At 42.7% G+C, this 15841-nt stretch overlaps 1 protein-coding gene across 1 annotated transcript in view; it reads left to right on the top strand.

Annotated features, from left to right (window-relative positions):
- The window catches only part of grm6a (glutamate receptor, metabotropic 6a), a gene marked incomplete at its 5' end in the record, with an annotated part of 45098 nt that extends 44755 nt beyond the window's left edge, over positions 1 to 343 (top strand). Inside the window, one exon of the mRNA XM_078253835.1 lies at positions 242 to 343. Coding sequence (XP_078109961.1) covers positions 242 to 328 — 87 coding nt within the window. The remainder of the gene's footprint in view (positions 1 to 241) is intronic.
- Between the last annotated feature and the right edge of the window lie 15498 nt (positions 344 to 15841).

Here is a 15841-nt window from a genome sequence, read left to right as displayed (position 1 = left end):
CATTCATGCAGCAATTGGGAAAATGATAGCCACTGACTTGCAGCCCTATAGCATAGTGGAAGACACTGGATTCAACGAGATACTCCATCTGTTTGAGCCACGTTACAAAATCCCCTCCAGGCGTTTTTTTACTGACATAATCCAAAAGTCCATCACTTCCCGTATACAAGCACACGTTACCGGTACATCCCTAGTTCTGATAGTTGATGTTTTGCTTTTTCCGATGGATTTTGTGTTGCAGTCTGTTGCCGAAGCTGCGAGAGTGTCTCAAAAATCGAATGAGAAACAGAACGGAGAGACGAGGATTGAACCTGACAGATCGCAGTAATACTGCAGTAACACTACAAATTACAGGTACTGAAACGCACTACAGTATACACTGACATACATGTTTCAACAAGTAAACTGAAGTAAAGACATTCAGTTCATTTATTTGATGTTTCTTTGCATCTTTAGCCACATTAGCAGCATGTTTCTATGGATGTTGTCTTCCTGCCTGTCTGTCTTTGCTGACCTCCAGCACTGGGTTGCACCAGATATGCATCAATTCAAACGTAGACTAGTTTGAACGTAATTTCTAAGTTACACGCTACTAAATATTTAAGGGTTGAACCAGCTGGAATAGTTCTAACGTAAGTATAGGTTAAAGCTTACACCTAGCCCTTCGTAGGTGTAAAGTCCTCTGTAAACTAGCAGATGACGTGGTACATTGTTTTGAAAAGTGGGATAACTTGGAGGACGAAGTACACACGGAGATACACTGGTAAGAGCCAATGAGGTTTAACCATGTATCAGCTGATTTAAATAGCTCACGTTACTGTATTGTGTCGACAGTTCCTTCCTGAGACTATTTAGCAGAGCCACCGTCGCTGCGTCCGGAGCTCAGCGCCGCTGTTGAATGGACAAAATCACTGGAGTTCTCTTAAAAGCATGTTTACTTGCAAGTAGAGTCAGTTTACAGCACTTACAGCATAAGTACAGAAAATGACTGAAGATTGTTCACAACAGAGTCTTTTTAAAGGAGTTGGGAATCAAATAGTTATTCGGTTCGTGCAATCAGTAGCTTTCTCCTGATCTCTGGTCAGGCCCGGCATCTCCTCCACATTATGCGATCTGCTCTCAGGGATACTTCCTGTGCTCTTTACAAGGTACATCTTAACAATGAAATGCAAATGAAATATGAAAAACAGAAATACCAGAACAGCAGTTTGGATGCAAATGGTTTAACAAAGAAACTGAAGCAAAACCGTGCTAAGCATCATTTTTCTAACAGCCGCCCAAGACGATTCTGATTGGTGTCGTCACACCGGCTGCCTGAGAGACAGGAAGCCAGTGTGACGAGCTCAGAACTGGAGTGATGTGATCGACCATCGTGGTTATGGTGAGGACTCGAGTAGCAACGTTCTGTAAAGATGCAAAATAAAGTGCATACGTATAAAATATAAAAGTATACAGTATATATAAATACCAGTAAGTAAATGGGCAGTTAGTTATTTATATATATATATATATATATATATATATATATATATATATATATATATATATATATATATATACAGTACCGGTCAAAAGTTTGGGGTCACTTAGAAATGTCCATTCCAGACAGAATACCAGCTGAGATCAGTTGCATTGTTTTTTTAATCATGGCAGCAGTTTTCAGATGACATTATGTGTTTATATAATTGTAAAAGGGTTCTCGACTGTTGTAGAAAGATGTGGCTGATCTTTAATGTAACGTCTACATTGCCCGTTATCAGCAACCATTCATCCAATGGTCCAAATAGGGCTAGGCGATATATCGATGATATATCGATATCGTGATATGAGACTAGATGTCGTCTTAGATTTTGGATATCGTGATATGACATTAGTGTCTTTTCCTGGTTTTAAAGGCTGCGTTACAGTAACGGGATGTACTTTCTGAACTTACCAGACTGTTGTAGCTGTTTGGTTATTTGCCTTTTCACCACTTAAACATTACGTCCACGTTGCTGATGATTATTTATCTAAAATATAAATGGGAAGATATTTGGTGAAAGCACCAATAGTCAACCCTAGAATATCACCGCAATATTGATATCGAGGTATTTGGTCAAAAATATCGCCCAGCCCTACTTCCAAAGGTACCTTCTGTTCACTAATCTGATATCATCTTAAAAGGATAACTGAGAAAACATTGGACCCTTCATGATGTCATCTGAAAACTGCTGCCCTGGTTAAAAAAACAATGCAACTGATCTCAGCTGGTATTCTGTCTGTAATGGACATTTCTAAGTGACCCCAAACTTTTGACCGCTAGTGTATATATATATATATATATATATATATATTAGGGCTGTCAAAATAACACGTTAATTTCGATTAATTAATCTGAGAAAAAATAACGCTGTTAAAAACATTAACGCAGATTAATCCATTCCATATTGACGCTTTGCATACTGACGAAAAATCTGGTGCCACTGATATGTCTGTACTTCTCTCTGATGCTCTAAAACAGACGTTACAGGAAACACAAACACCGCTGCATGTGACGCTAGTTAACACTATACTGACAGCAGCTAACGTTAGCCTACCGCTAGCTAGTTAACACTATACTCGACAGCAGCTAACGTTAGCCTACCGCTAGCTAGTTAACACTATACTCGACAGCAGCTAACGTTAGCCTACCGCTAGCTAGTTAACACTATACTCGACAGCAGCTAACGTTAGCCTACCGCTAGCTAGTTAACACTATACTCAACAGCAGCTAACGTTAGCCTACCGCTAGCTAGTTAACACTATACTCGGCAGCAGCTAACGTTAGCCTACCGCTAGCTAGTTAACACTATACTCGACAGCAGCTAACGTTAGCCTACCGCTAGCTAGTTAACACTATACTCGACAGCAGCTAACGTTAGCCTACCGCTAGCTAGTAGCTGGATTAAACAGGGTTAAAATGCTGACAGCTAACGCTAAACGGTGTAAAGTGTGACTGTGTTTTACTGTAGAGGATTCAACACCGGGATGTAACAATCTGCAGCTGCCGTCGGAGAAACAACACAGACGGTGCGTTCAATGAAACTGGTAAACTACAGCCTCGTGGTGCATTTGAAGTTATTGTAAATGTCCTTTTCCCCATCTGGTGGTTGTTTTTGTCGTTCAACAGCAATTTACTAGTGAAATAAGTTATTGTTATTGTTATACATTATTATTAAATCATTTCATGTTTGACCATATGGCCTTAGCAATAAACAAGCCGTTCTTTTAATGTCACCGACTGTTGTTTAGTACCTTTTTTTATTCTTTTCTTTTTTTACTTTCTTAAAAAGTATCGGTTCAGGCACCGTTAATTATGTATGCGATTAATTTCGATTAATTAATCACAGAGTATGTCATTAATTAGATTACATTTTTTAATCGATTGACAGCCCTAAAATATATACTGTGGGGAGCATGCCTATGTTCCCACATTTCTAAGATTTCTTTTCCAAAATTAGGCCCTATGTTCACCTAACCCCTAACCCTTGAAGGGAAATGTAGGCACAAAAGACCTCATTTTGAAAATGTCCTAGAAATGTGGGAACATTGGGCTGTGGGACCATAGGGCTGTGGGAACATAGGGCTGTGGGACCATAGGGCTGTGGGAACATAGGGCTGTGGGACCATAGGGCTGTGGGACCATAGGGCTGTGGGACCATAGGGCTGTGGGAACATGGGGCTGGGAACATAGGGCTGTGGGACCATTGGGCTGTGGGAACATAGGGCTGTGGGAACATAGGGCTGTGGGAACATAGGGCTGTGGGAACATAGGGCTGTGGGAACATAGGGCTGTGGGACCATTGGGCTGTGGGAACATAGGGGCTGTGGGAACATAGGGCTGTGGGAACATAGGGCTGTGGGAACATAGGGCTGTGGGACCATAGGGCTGTGGGAACATAGGGCTGTGGGACCATAGGGCTGTGGGACCATAGGGCTGTGGGACCATAGGGCTGTGGGAACATAGGGCTGTGGGACCATTGGGCTGTGGGAACATTGGGCTGTGGGACCATAGGGCTGTGGGAACATAGGGCTGTGGGACCATAGGGCTGTGGGAACATAGGGCTGTGGGACCATAGGGCTGTGGGAACATAGGGCTGTGGGACCATTGGGCTGTGGGACCATAGGGCTGTGGGACCATAGGGCTGTGGGAACATAGGGCTGTGGGACCATTGGGCTGTGGGACCATAGGGCTGTGGGACCATAGGGCTGTGGGAACATAGGGCTGTGGGAACATAGGACTGTGGGAACATAGGGCTGTGGGACCATAGGGCTGTGGGACCATAGGGCTGTGGGAACATAGGGCTGTGGGACCATTGGGCTGTGGGACCATTGGGCTGTGGGACCATAGGGCTGTGGGAACTGGTCCCACATCCTAATGGTCCCACAGTCCTACTTTATACAGTTCAACAGTATGGGTCCGGAAGAAAATATCCCTTTCATTTTCTCCATAAGGATTTTGATAATTAAGCATAACGTCTGAACCAGTAGTGTCAAACTCAACTTCACTAGGAGCCACACTGGAAATGAGAATCACATCAAGAACCAGACATGTAGAGTTTATTCACATTCTTTTATAAAAAGTCAAATATCTTTGACTGTATTATTGCATGTCCCTAATATTATCATACCCAATGTTTAAAACAAGCATGACTACTGTTAGCAATGCGGCGACAACGCTCATTGAGCTCAGGCTCGTACACGGGAGGGGTAGAGTACACGCAGCGAGGAAAGGAGGCATTTCATTGGTTCCTTCCAAGCGGAGCGCAAGGCACTGATTGGTGGGCGTTTTCACAGGATTACAGCAGCTTCAGATGACGGATCTTTTTCGCTCCTTTTTCAGAGAAATAAGGTACCAACCCTGCCGTTAAACCTTCACCACACAGACAGGATGACCTCACCACACCTCATCCAATCAGCATCATCACTTCATAGATGACTGACAGAAGGGGGGGGCAGTGTGTGATCAATAAACAGCTGACCAGGTTCTCTAGAGCAAGGCACTGACCCCTCACTCTGTTTTTATTCTCTCCTCTCAGGAAGCTTCTGGCCAATCCCTGTCCAGAGCCTGATGACATCATGAAGAACACACACACATACACACACACACACACACACACACACACACACACACACACACACACAGACACACACATACAATCACAGACACATACAATCACACACAGACACACACACGCAGAGACACATACAATCACACACACACACACACACACACACACAATCACACACACACACACAATACAGACACACACACACACACACACAGACACACACACATACAATCACACACACACACACGCAGAGACACATACAATCACACACACACACACACACACACACACACACACACACACACACACACACACACACACACACACACATACAATCACACACACACACACACACACACACACATACAATCACACACACACACACAATCACACATACAATCACACACACACACACACACACACACACACACACACAATCACACACACACACACACACACACACACACACACACATACAATCACACACACACCCACACACACACAGACACACACATACAATCTCACACACACACACATACAATCACACACACACCCACACACACACACACACACACATACAATCTCACACACACACACACACACACACACACACACACACACACACACACACACAAGGAGTCAAAATAAAACCATCCAATGGGCTTTTATTGTGAAAATCAGTTTTCGAGGGGTTTTGTTGTTCATTCATTGGCTGAATGTTTTTACTGTAAATCATATGGTCCAAAAAAATGTCAATATGTTGTTAATGCTCCGTTTTTATACAAAAGAATGAAAAATTACAAAAAAATCATATATATATGTATATATATTTGCATACTGTAGCAGAACAGTTTGTCATGTTTTGATTGTTTCGTAACAGTTTCATGTAATTATTAAACAAATATCAACAGTATATTTCATTCACACTGAAACAAATATCCTGTCCTGAATGTTTCCTGAACTGTTACACCACTAAGTACACAAACCGCTTTACATATACAACCAGCAGCATCAGCTGTGTTCCTTTAATAACTGATATGAAGAAGCAACAGATCTGAAAAAGGAAACCTGAACTTTGGACTTTTCCTCTGACATTTGGAATCATTTTTATTATAATGAGCTCAGGTTTTAAGTGTTGTTGTGTTCACAGCTGAGGGCCAATCAGCAGACAGAATCAAGTCCTGAACTGGGTTTAAAGCCCCTGACACACCAACCCAACGGCCGACCGTCGGCAAAAAAGGCAGCCGGACTGATCTGTCGGCTCCCCGAGGTCCAAAAAGTGCCTCAGAACACACCGAAGAGACGCCGGCTTAACAGCAGGCGGCGCTAATCTGTATTGTCGCCCCAAAAATGAAAACCGGCAGCTGATTGGATGAACGAGTCACGTGGGTCTGGCTGCTCACGGATTGGCGTCTCGTTCAGAATACGATCTCATATTGGACTAAAATAGATCACCGAAACGTGTTTCTGAAAACATTTGAAGAGAGAAACAGGCCGTGCAGCTGCTGAATCTTCATTTCAGATCAACAAAGGTCAGTTTAACAGATCTTCATCAGATGTTGAGAGACTCTAGTCACGCTCATCCCGCTCCCTGTTTCCTGGTTAGCTCTCCACCAATCAGATTGGTCATTGAGTCCGACTGCCCGCCCTCCGACCCAGAAAGTCAGGTCGGCCAAAATGAAGGCCGACGGACGACGGCACCGAACAGACTCGAGTCACCGACCTCGCCAGACTGTCCGACGGCCGATTATCGGGTTGGTGTGTCAGCGCCATGAAAACAACCTTTGAAGGTGCACACGTTCCACCGAAAAAAGTTCCCTCCAGAGGCTATTTCGCAGCAGCACCGCGGCTTTTCCCCGGTGTTTAGCCCCGCCCAAGACGATTGTGATTAGTTTGAAGAAATGCCAATAAACCAGAGCACGTTTTTCTCCCATCCAGGAATGCTGGGTGGACTCGCCAGGCAAGTAGTCTGGCAGAGCAAGACCAACATTAGCCTATCAAGTCAAGTCAAGTCAACCATATTGTCAATGCTGCAATATTTGCCAGACATAAAGAGCAATTGAAAACATGTTTCTCTCCGACCCACGGTGCAATAAGTGTGCAACACGTACAACAAGTATACAGTTTTTCTTGATAGCTGTGACCTGCTTAAAGAAACTGGGATCCACTCGGTTTTCATCATCTATAACTAAGTTTCTGTGGTACACCCTTATGTGATAACACAATAACCAGCGCAGCATTTAGTGCAGCATTTTATTGTGTAAGACAACATTAACGTAGGGGGGAAGCAAAGAAAGCGGAAGAAAGTGCAGGTATCGTTACACCACGGTGCCCATGTGACGGACACCTTCCTCTTCTCTCAGACAGAGATTTGGAGACGAAGATGGCGGTTCACTCTTACGCTCACTGACTTTGTGATTCTGTTTTCCAGGGTTTCATCTAGGAGAGTTGAGAGTAGTGAACCCCAAGTCAAAAATCATTTGTTACTCCAGTTACACACTTTGAAACACGTAACATTTCCATCCACGTGTCAATCAAATTATCTGAAGTTCGGTAAAAAAAACTCATGCGAACAAAGCTGGTGAAAGTGTGTTTCCATCCAACGGCTTTAAAGCCAATAGAAACCTGTTGCGTAATGACGTCACGTCGTTTTGCGATCAAACTGGTATATCGAAATGATTTGAGACGTTTTAAGGTGTTTCCGTTCATTTTCGCGCTGAATCAACAACATTCAAGCAAACATTTGCGAACATAGTTTTGCTAGACACACTGGATCGCGCCATCTACCAACAAATGATCAATACTGTTGTAATAGAGCTCATGTGCCAGCTGATTTCTCTCCGGCATCGCTGCGAGACATGTATCGCTGTTTGAGCGCCTTCCATTTCAATTCAATTCAGTTTTATTTATAGTATCAAATGATAACAGGAGTTATCTCGAGACACTTTACAGATAGAGTAGGTCTAGACCACACTCTGTAGTTTACAAAGCCCCAACAATTACAATAATTCCCTCAAGAGCGAGCATTAGCAGTAGCTATTGCGACAGTGGCGAGGAAAAACTCCCTTTTAGGAAGAAACCTCGGCAGACCCAGACTCTTGGTAGGCGGTGTCTGACGGTGCTGGTTGGGGGTGTGATGAACAGTGGCAGTAATAGTCATAATAAAGATAATGGAACAGTGACTACAAATGGTAGTCGTAGTAGTTCATGTCATAGTAGGGCACAGCAGGGCGTTACGGGGTGTAATGTGGCACAACACAGCATGGGTGGACGCGGTAGGACGCAGCCGGACACTGCAGGGAATCGCAGAGCGTAGCAGGGTGTAGCAGGTCCACAGCGACAGCTGCACCCAAGACCCAGGTCTTGGTGCCACCCTATTCCAAGGCGATATTCTGGGTGGAGAAGAAACATAAGGACTCCGGGGAGTAAACTCCCCAGAGCTAGGTTACTCCGGAGGACGTCCCACGGCTTGTCGTAACCTTTGTTGGCCAGTCAGTCTCTGGCTCTGGGTCTAGTAAATCAGCACGTAGGAGAATGTAAAGTCACACGTCAACTATAAAATAGCAAGGTGAGCAGTAAAACTACAGCAGACGACTACCCTTGGCTAAAAATAACTTTAAGATGCTTCTTCAGGTTGGAGGTGGAGGAATCTGGACGCTGAAAGGAAGTTGGTTGCTGGCAAACAGAGGTTGCACTGCAGTGCACCGTTGTATTTCCTTCTCCCTGTTCTTTCTTTAATGTGAAATGCTGTTTGAATTTCCAAGATAGGAACCATTCCTGCCCTGGCTCTGTTGCTCCATCTCGACCTCTATCAGTGATCACGCAAATAGCTCATTTTTTCGTTTTCATATTGGGGCTTCTGGGAAATGCATGGAGTTGCGAGAGTGAATAAACCCGTGAAACAGAAGTATCGTCATGTAATCCATTGATTTCAACAATGTAACTATTCTAAATACCAACTATTTAAATTGTAACTGTAACGGAGTACAGGTACTCATAATTTGTATTCTGAATACGTAACGCCGGTACATGTACTCCGTTACTCCCCAACACCCTTTTTCATTGGATGGAAAAAGATCAGTCTGCAGGGCATGGCCATGTGGCCCCATAGATCAGTCTGCAGGGTCAGGCCATGTGGCCCCATAGATCAGTCTGCAGGGCATGGCCATGTGGCCCCATAGATCAGTCTGCAGGGCATGGCCATGTGGCCCCATAGATCAGTCTGCAGGGCATGGCCATGTGGCCCCATAGATCAGTCTGCAGGGTCAGGCCATGTGGCCCCATAGATCAGTCTGCAGGGTTAGGCCACGTGGCCCCATAGATCAGTCTGCAGGGCATGGCCATGTGGCCCCATAGATCAGTCTGCAGGGCATAGGCCATGTGGCCCCATAGATCAGTCTGCAGGGTTAGGCCATGTGGCCCCATAGATCAGTCTGCAGGGTCAGGCCATGTGGCCCCCATAGATCAGTCTGCAGGGTTAGACCATGTGGCCCCATAGATCAGTCTGCAGGGTTAGGTCATGTGGCCCCATAGATCAGTCTGCAGGGTTAGGCCATGTGGCCCCATAGATCAGTCTGCAGGGCATGGCCATGTGGCCCCATAGATCAGTCTGCAGGGTTAGGCCATGTGGCCCCATAGATCAGTCTGCAGGGTTAGGTCATGTGGCCCCATAGATCAGTCTGCAGGGTCAGGCCATGTGGCCCCATAGATCAGTCTGCAGGGTTAGGCCATGTGGCCCCGTCGTCAAGGCACAAGAGACTGAGTATCAATAGTGGCTATTTCTTATACTCTACAGTAATAGATGTTTATACTTTACTGTAATAGATTTTATTTTTATTGTCTTAATTTCTTATACTCTAATAGAAAATATTTTGGTTTACATGTATTTTGTGTAATATTTACAGTATTTCAGTTTTCAGCCACAGTTTGGAAATAAGAATCAATGGAATCAATAAAATGTGCATCAAAGCATTTCTGATTCTGGATCCAATTCTTTGCAAGAAGGCAAATATGACAACAAATGTCTCTGGCATGAAAGCTACGTCAGTAATAGACTACAATGACGAGCAATGGTGCGTATGTATGCATATATAATGGGGCACTCGAAAAGTCATATAACCATTCCAGTGACTCTGAAGCTGTTCAGTTAAGGTCAATTAAGCTAAAAAAACTGCATGAAACAGCCCCGAAATCACCGGAAACCCACCAGACTCCATGTAAATAATCAGGACTTTTATCATCGTAAAACACACTTCATTCAAAGTGGACAGAAACTCAATAAAACTACCAAAAGCCGTCTTGGTTCGTCTGTCCACTGATCCAACAATCACCACTCTGGTTTGGTTGAAATAAACCCTTAATTCACCCATTTACATGTGCAGTGTTGTAATGTAACAAAGAATAAATACTTAGTTACTGTACTTAAGTAGAATGTCCACGTATCTGTACTTTACTTTGTTATTTATATTTCTGGAAACTTTTACTTTAACTGCAATACATTTCCCCTTCAGCGTCTCCGTTACTCGTTACTACTTACCTCACGAAAAAAGGGTGAAAATTCAGTTTCTGTTTCTCTTTGTTGGTGTCAGACTTTGAGTTTGATGTTTAAAGAAGGCGTGGAAACCCTACTTTTACTTCCAATAGTTAAGCAGTGGTGTAGTCTACGTGATACGCAGGTATGCGCAGGTATACCCACTCAGAAAGCTCCAGGATTTCCATATACCCACTTAAAAATGCCCAAATCTGTGTTTTTCATCTTCACATATTGGCTAAATAAAGGTATTTCCACCGTAAATTGGTGCATTAAAGTGTATCCGAATACAGGAAATGAAGTCGTTGATGCTCAAAACTTCCCTGGGGGAGGACACCCAGACCCCCCCACTATGATATGCCCCCCCTTCCCCAAATGCAGATTCTGGCCAATATTTATATACAGTACAGTATACCCACTACAATACATTAGACTACACCCCTGAACAAAAGTATTACACAGTTATACTCAAGGAGCCAAACATTGGCCCAGATGTGCACCACTACCAGCACAATGTCAGCCTCACACTTTTTGCAAAACACTAAACACACTTGTATACATTAGACACAGAAGTATATCATGATGTCACTTCCTTGCAATTCCAAAGCACTGACTGTCACATGACCTATGAGCCAATCTGGGAAACACAGCCATCAGGTGCGCAAACACATGATTGCTTAATTGTAAACACACCAATCAGGCTTAAGCACTGTAAAAATGCAACAGGTAAGTCTAGTATTTTCTGTATTAGTTTTTTTGTTTGTTGTTTATTTTTTTTACTGTATTTGTAACCTGTACTGGACAAAGTATTTTATGTTTGTCTGTTGTTTGCTGAGCTAACCGTGTTATGCACATTGCTGTAGTAGCTGTATGAAAACTGGGACATGTTGTTGTTGTTGTGATTCTCCATGTTGACATGTTGACTGATTTGGGTATATGGAGAGAAATAAATTATATTTTCCTCAGTCTGCAGCATTGGTCTTGTGTAGTGTTTGGTGAACTCATTGTATATTTGCACTTTCTCTGTGTACTTCATTTACAGTAAAAGTACTCAATGTTTCTGCTTTGAGAATCCTCCCATTGTAGAAAGTGTAAAGGATCCGACCAGCTGTGTGTTTAATGGTCTGATCATCTCAGCTGGACTTGTAGCTGTTATATTGTTGGCTAGTTTACTTTAGAATAAAACACCAGATTTATTAACTACATGTGTTCTGTTTGCAGTAATCTTAATGTGTAAAGTAACTAGTAACTAAAGCTGGAACAGATGAATGTAGTGGAGGAACTAAAGTAACTAAAGCTGTAACAGATGAATGTAGTGGAGGAACTAAAGTAACTAAAGCTGTAACAGATGAATGTAGTGGAGTAACTAAAGTAACTAGTAACTAGTAACTAAAGCTGGAACAGATGAATGTAGTGGAGTAACTAAAGTAACTAGTAACTAAAGCTGGAACAGATGAATGTAGTGGAGGAACTAAAGTAACTAGTAACTAGTAACTAAAGCTGGAACAGATGAATGTAGTGGAGGAACTAAAGTAACTAGTAACTAAAGCTGGAACAGATGAATGTAGTGGAGGAACTAAAGTAACTAGTAACTAGTAACTAAAGCTGGAACAGATGAATGTAGTGGAGGAACTAAAGTAACTAGTAACTAAAGCTGGAACAGATGAATGTAGTGGAGTAACTAAAGCTGGAACAGATGAATGTAGTGGAGTAACTAAAGTAACTAGTAACTAAAGTAACTAAAGCTGGAACAGATGAATGTAGTGGAGTAACTAAAGTAACTAGTAACTAAAGCTGTAACAGATGAATGTAGTGGAGTAACTAAAGTAACTAGTAACTAAAGCTGTAACAGATGAATGTAGTGGAGTAACTAGTAACTAGTAACTGGAACAGATGAATGTAGTGGAGTAACTAAGTAACTAAAGTAACTAAAGTAACTAAAGCTGGAACAGATGAATGTAGTGGAGTAACTAAAGTAACTAGTAACTAAAGCTGTAACAGATGAATGTAGTGGAGTAACTAAAGTAACTAGTAACTAAAGCTGTAACAGATGAATGTAGTGGAGTAACTAAAGTAACTAGTAACTAAAGCTGTAACAGATGAATGTAGTGGAGTAACTAAAGTAACTAAAGTAACTAGTAACTAAAGTAACTAGTAACTAAAGCTGGAACAGATGAATGTAGTGGAGTAACTAAAGTAACTAGTAACTAAAGCTGTAACAGATGAATGTAGTGGAGTAACTAAAGTAACTAGTAACTAAAGCTGTAACAGATGAATGTAGTGGAGTAACTAAAGTAACTAGTAACTAAAGCTGGAACAGATGAATGTAGTGGAGTAACTAAAGCTGTAACAGATGAATGTAGTGGAGTAACTAAAGCTGTAACAGATGAATGTAGTGGAGTAACTAAAGTAATCTAAAGCTGTAACAGATGAATGTAGTGGAGTAACTAAAGTAACTAGTAACTAAAGCTGGAACAGATGAATGTAGTGGAGGAACTAAAGTAACTAAAGCTGTAACAGATGAATGTAGTGGAGGAACTAAAGTACAATATTTCTCTCTGAAATGTAGCGGAGTAGAAGTAGAAAGTGGCACGAAAAGAAAAGACTCAAGTAAAGTACAAGTACCTCAACATTTGGACTGAAGCTGTACTTCAGTCTAAATGTTGAGGGAGAGTAAATATACTTAGTTACATTCCACCACTGCAGTGAGATATTTATTTAAAGAGTATATATATATACACTATATAAGAGTCAATAGCTCCATCTCGATATCAAGGTGTCCACCAGCATCTGAGCCTACTCAAAGGGCTTTTAGTACAGGAACCATTCACACGCTGTGGCCGAGGCTGGCGTACAAGGTGATAAACACACACATTTACACTCCGATGGCGCAGCATCGGGGGCAACTTCGACATGGGACTGCAGGGCCAGGAATTGAACCAGCAACCTTCCAATTGGCAGGCGACCTCTCTACCACTGAGCCATGCCTTGCCTAACAGGCTATTATTTTGACCCTTTGCAGCACCGTTACTTATCATCAAGCTGCCACTTCCTCCTAACACATCCTGCTGCTGCAGGCTGCAGGCATGATGGAGAAACACAGCAGCAATAACTCTGAATGGAGCTTTTTATTTTCCAAAACTCCCGAACGGCTCGTAGACGAGTCAAAGCCATATGCACGTTGTGTAAAGCTGAATTAAAATATCATGTCAAGCTTGAGCCTCCACCTACGGAGCTAAGCATATAGTTCAGTTAACGTGATGCTACCCGGGCTAAACGGGCGGCAACTAACTGCAGACCTGTCAGCATCGTAGAGGACTCGGGTCTTAAAGACGTACTACGGTTGGCATGTTGTGACCCGTCTCGTTGCTGTCGAGGGGGACAGCAGCCCCACACAGCCTGTAGGACACGGAGACAGCAGCCACACTGGAACAGCTGCAGACGCTGCCTCATTAACCGCTGATCACTGGACGTCAGTGAGGAATCTACATTATTTAGGAGTTACTAAACACCAGATTGACTCTGGTAAGGACAGGGATCGTTAGTTTTTTAGTTAGGGACTTGGAGGAATTGTGCAATAATGACAGATTCACACATTTTTCTTTTGTTTACAGTAAATAAATAATTACAAATCTTATGTCAAGTTCATAAAGTCACTTTCTTTGCATTCATTTGATTCCCAATAAAGATCCTCTGGTAAGAACGGCTTTCCATTGTTAATATGGACTTAAAAACTGTTCTGAAATGCTAAATAATAGTATTTTAATCATGTGATAAAACATGCGATTAATCGCGATTAAAAAAATGTAATCGTTTGACAGCCCTGATAAATATATATTATATATATATATATATATATATATATGTGTGTGTCTGTCACCCAACAGCAGTGACTCTGTGGCAGCAGCACCATGCAGTGAGCCGTGAGATCAGCTGCTGGAGCGTCCTGGCGTCACACGACAGAACAGTCAGACTTTTTATAATAATTTAATTATAAACTAACTTTTTTATTTTAGATTTTATTTACATCAAAACATCAAAATAGTCCCAATGAATTAGTTTATTTTAATGTCGATAATCAATAAAACAACCTCACTTTGACAGTTTAACACTAAAAAAGGTTCAAATTCACACACACACACACACACACACACACACACACACAGACAGACACACACACACACACACACACACACACACACACACACACACACACACACAGACACACACACACACACACACACACACACACACACACACACACACAGACAGACACACACACACACACACACACACACACACACACACACACACACACATACACACACACACACAGACACACACACACACACACACACACACACACACACACAAACACACACACACACACACACACACACACACACACACACACACACACACAGACACACACACACACACACACACACACACGGACACATACACACAAACACACACACACAAACACACAGACGGACACATATACACACACACACACACACACACAGACACAGACACACACACACATATACACAGACATACACACACACACACACACACACACACACACACACACACACACACACACACACACACACACACACACACACACACACACACACACACACACACACACACACACACACACACACACACACACACACACACACACACACACACACACACACACAGACACACACACACTGATACAAAAGATATGAAAACAGTAAAACATTAAATTAATAAAACATAACAACGTATACAATAAAGAAGAAGTTAAACGGTGGATTTACAGACTGTAATGAATTGAAGTCTGTGATTACTAAACTGTTTCCGGTGATCCTTCGGGTCTGAATCAGCTGTTTCTGTCTGATCGGACTCTTCTTTCTTCACTCGACTGTTTCTGTCTGTCAGATCCAACATGGCGGCCTCCGGAGCTTCACGTGAGCTCTTCACGGAGGGAGTGAGCGCGGTTCTTCACAGCTGGCCGGTTCTACAGGTAAATACGAGCCGTGGCGGGACACCCGGCAGACAGTAGAAGACACAGCTGAGCGACAGACAGGCAGACAGACGGCTGGTACCGACTCACTCACTGCGCAACACACGCGACGATGCTAATAGGCTAATGCTAACAGTCTGTGTTGTCAAAGTAAAAGCATGTTGCGACTTCAGGGTCAGAGTTCTTTTAAAAACAAACAGAAGA

The sequence above is a fragment of the Sander vitreus genome, chromosome 7 (assembly GCF_031162955.1).
Source record: "Sander vitreus isolate 19-12246 chromosome 7, sanVit1, whole genome shotgun sequence".
NCBI lineage: Eukaryota > Metazoa > Chordata > Actinopteri > Perciformes > Percidae > Sander > Sander vitreus.
This window is presented reverse-complemented; position numbering and strand designations above follow the sequence as displayed.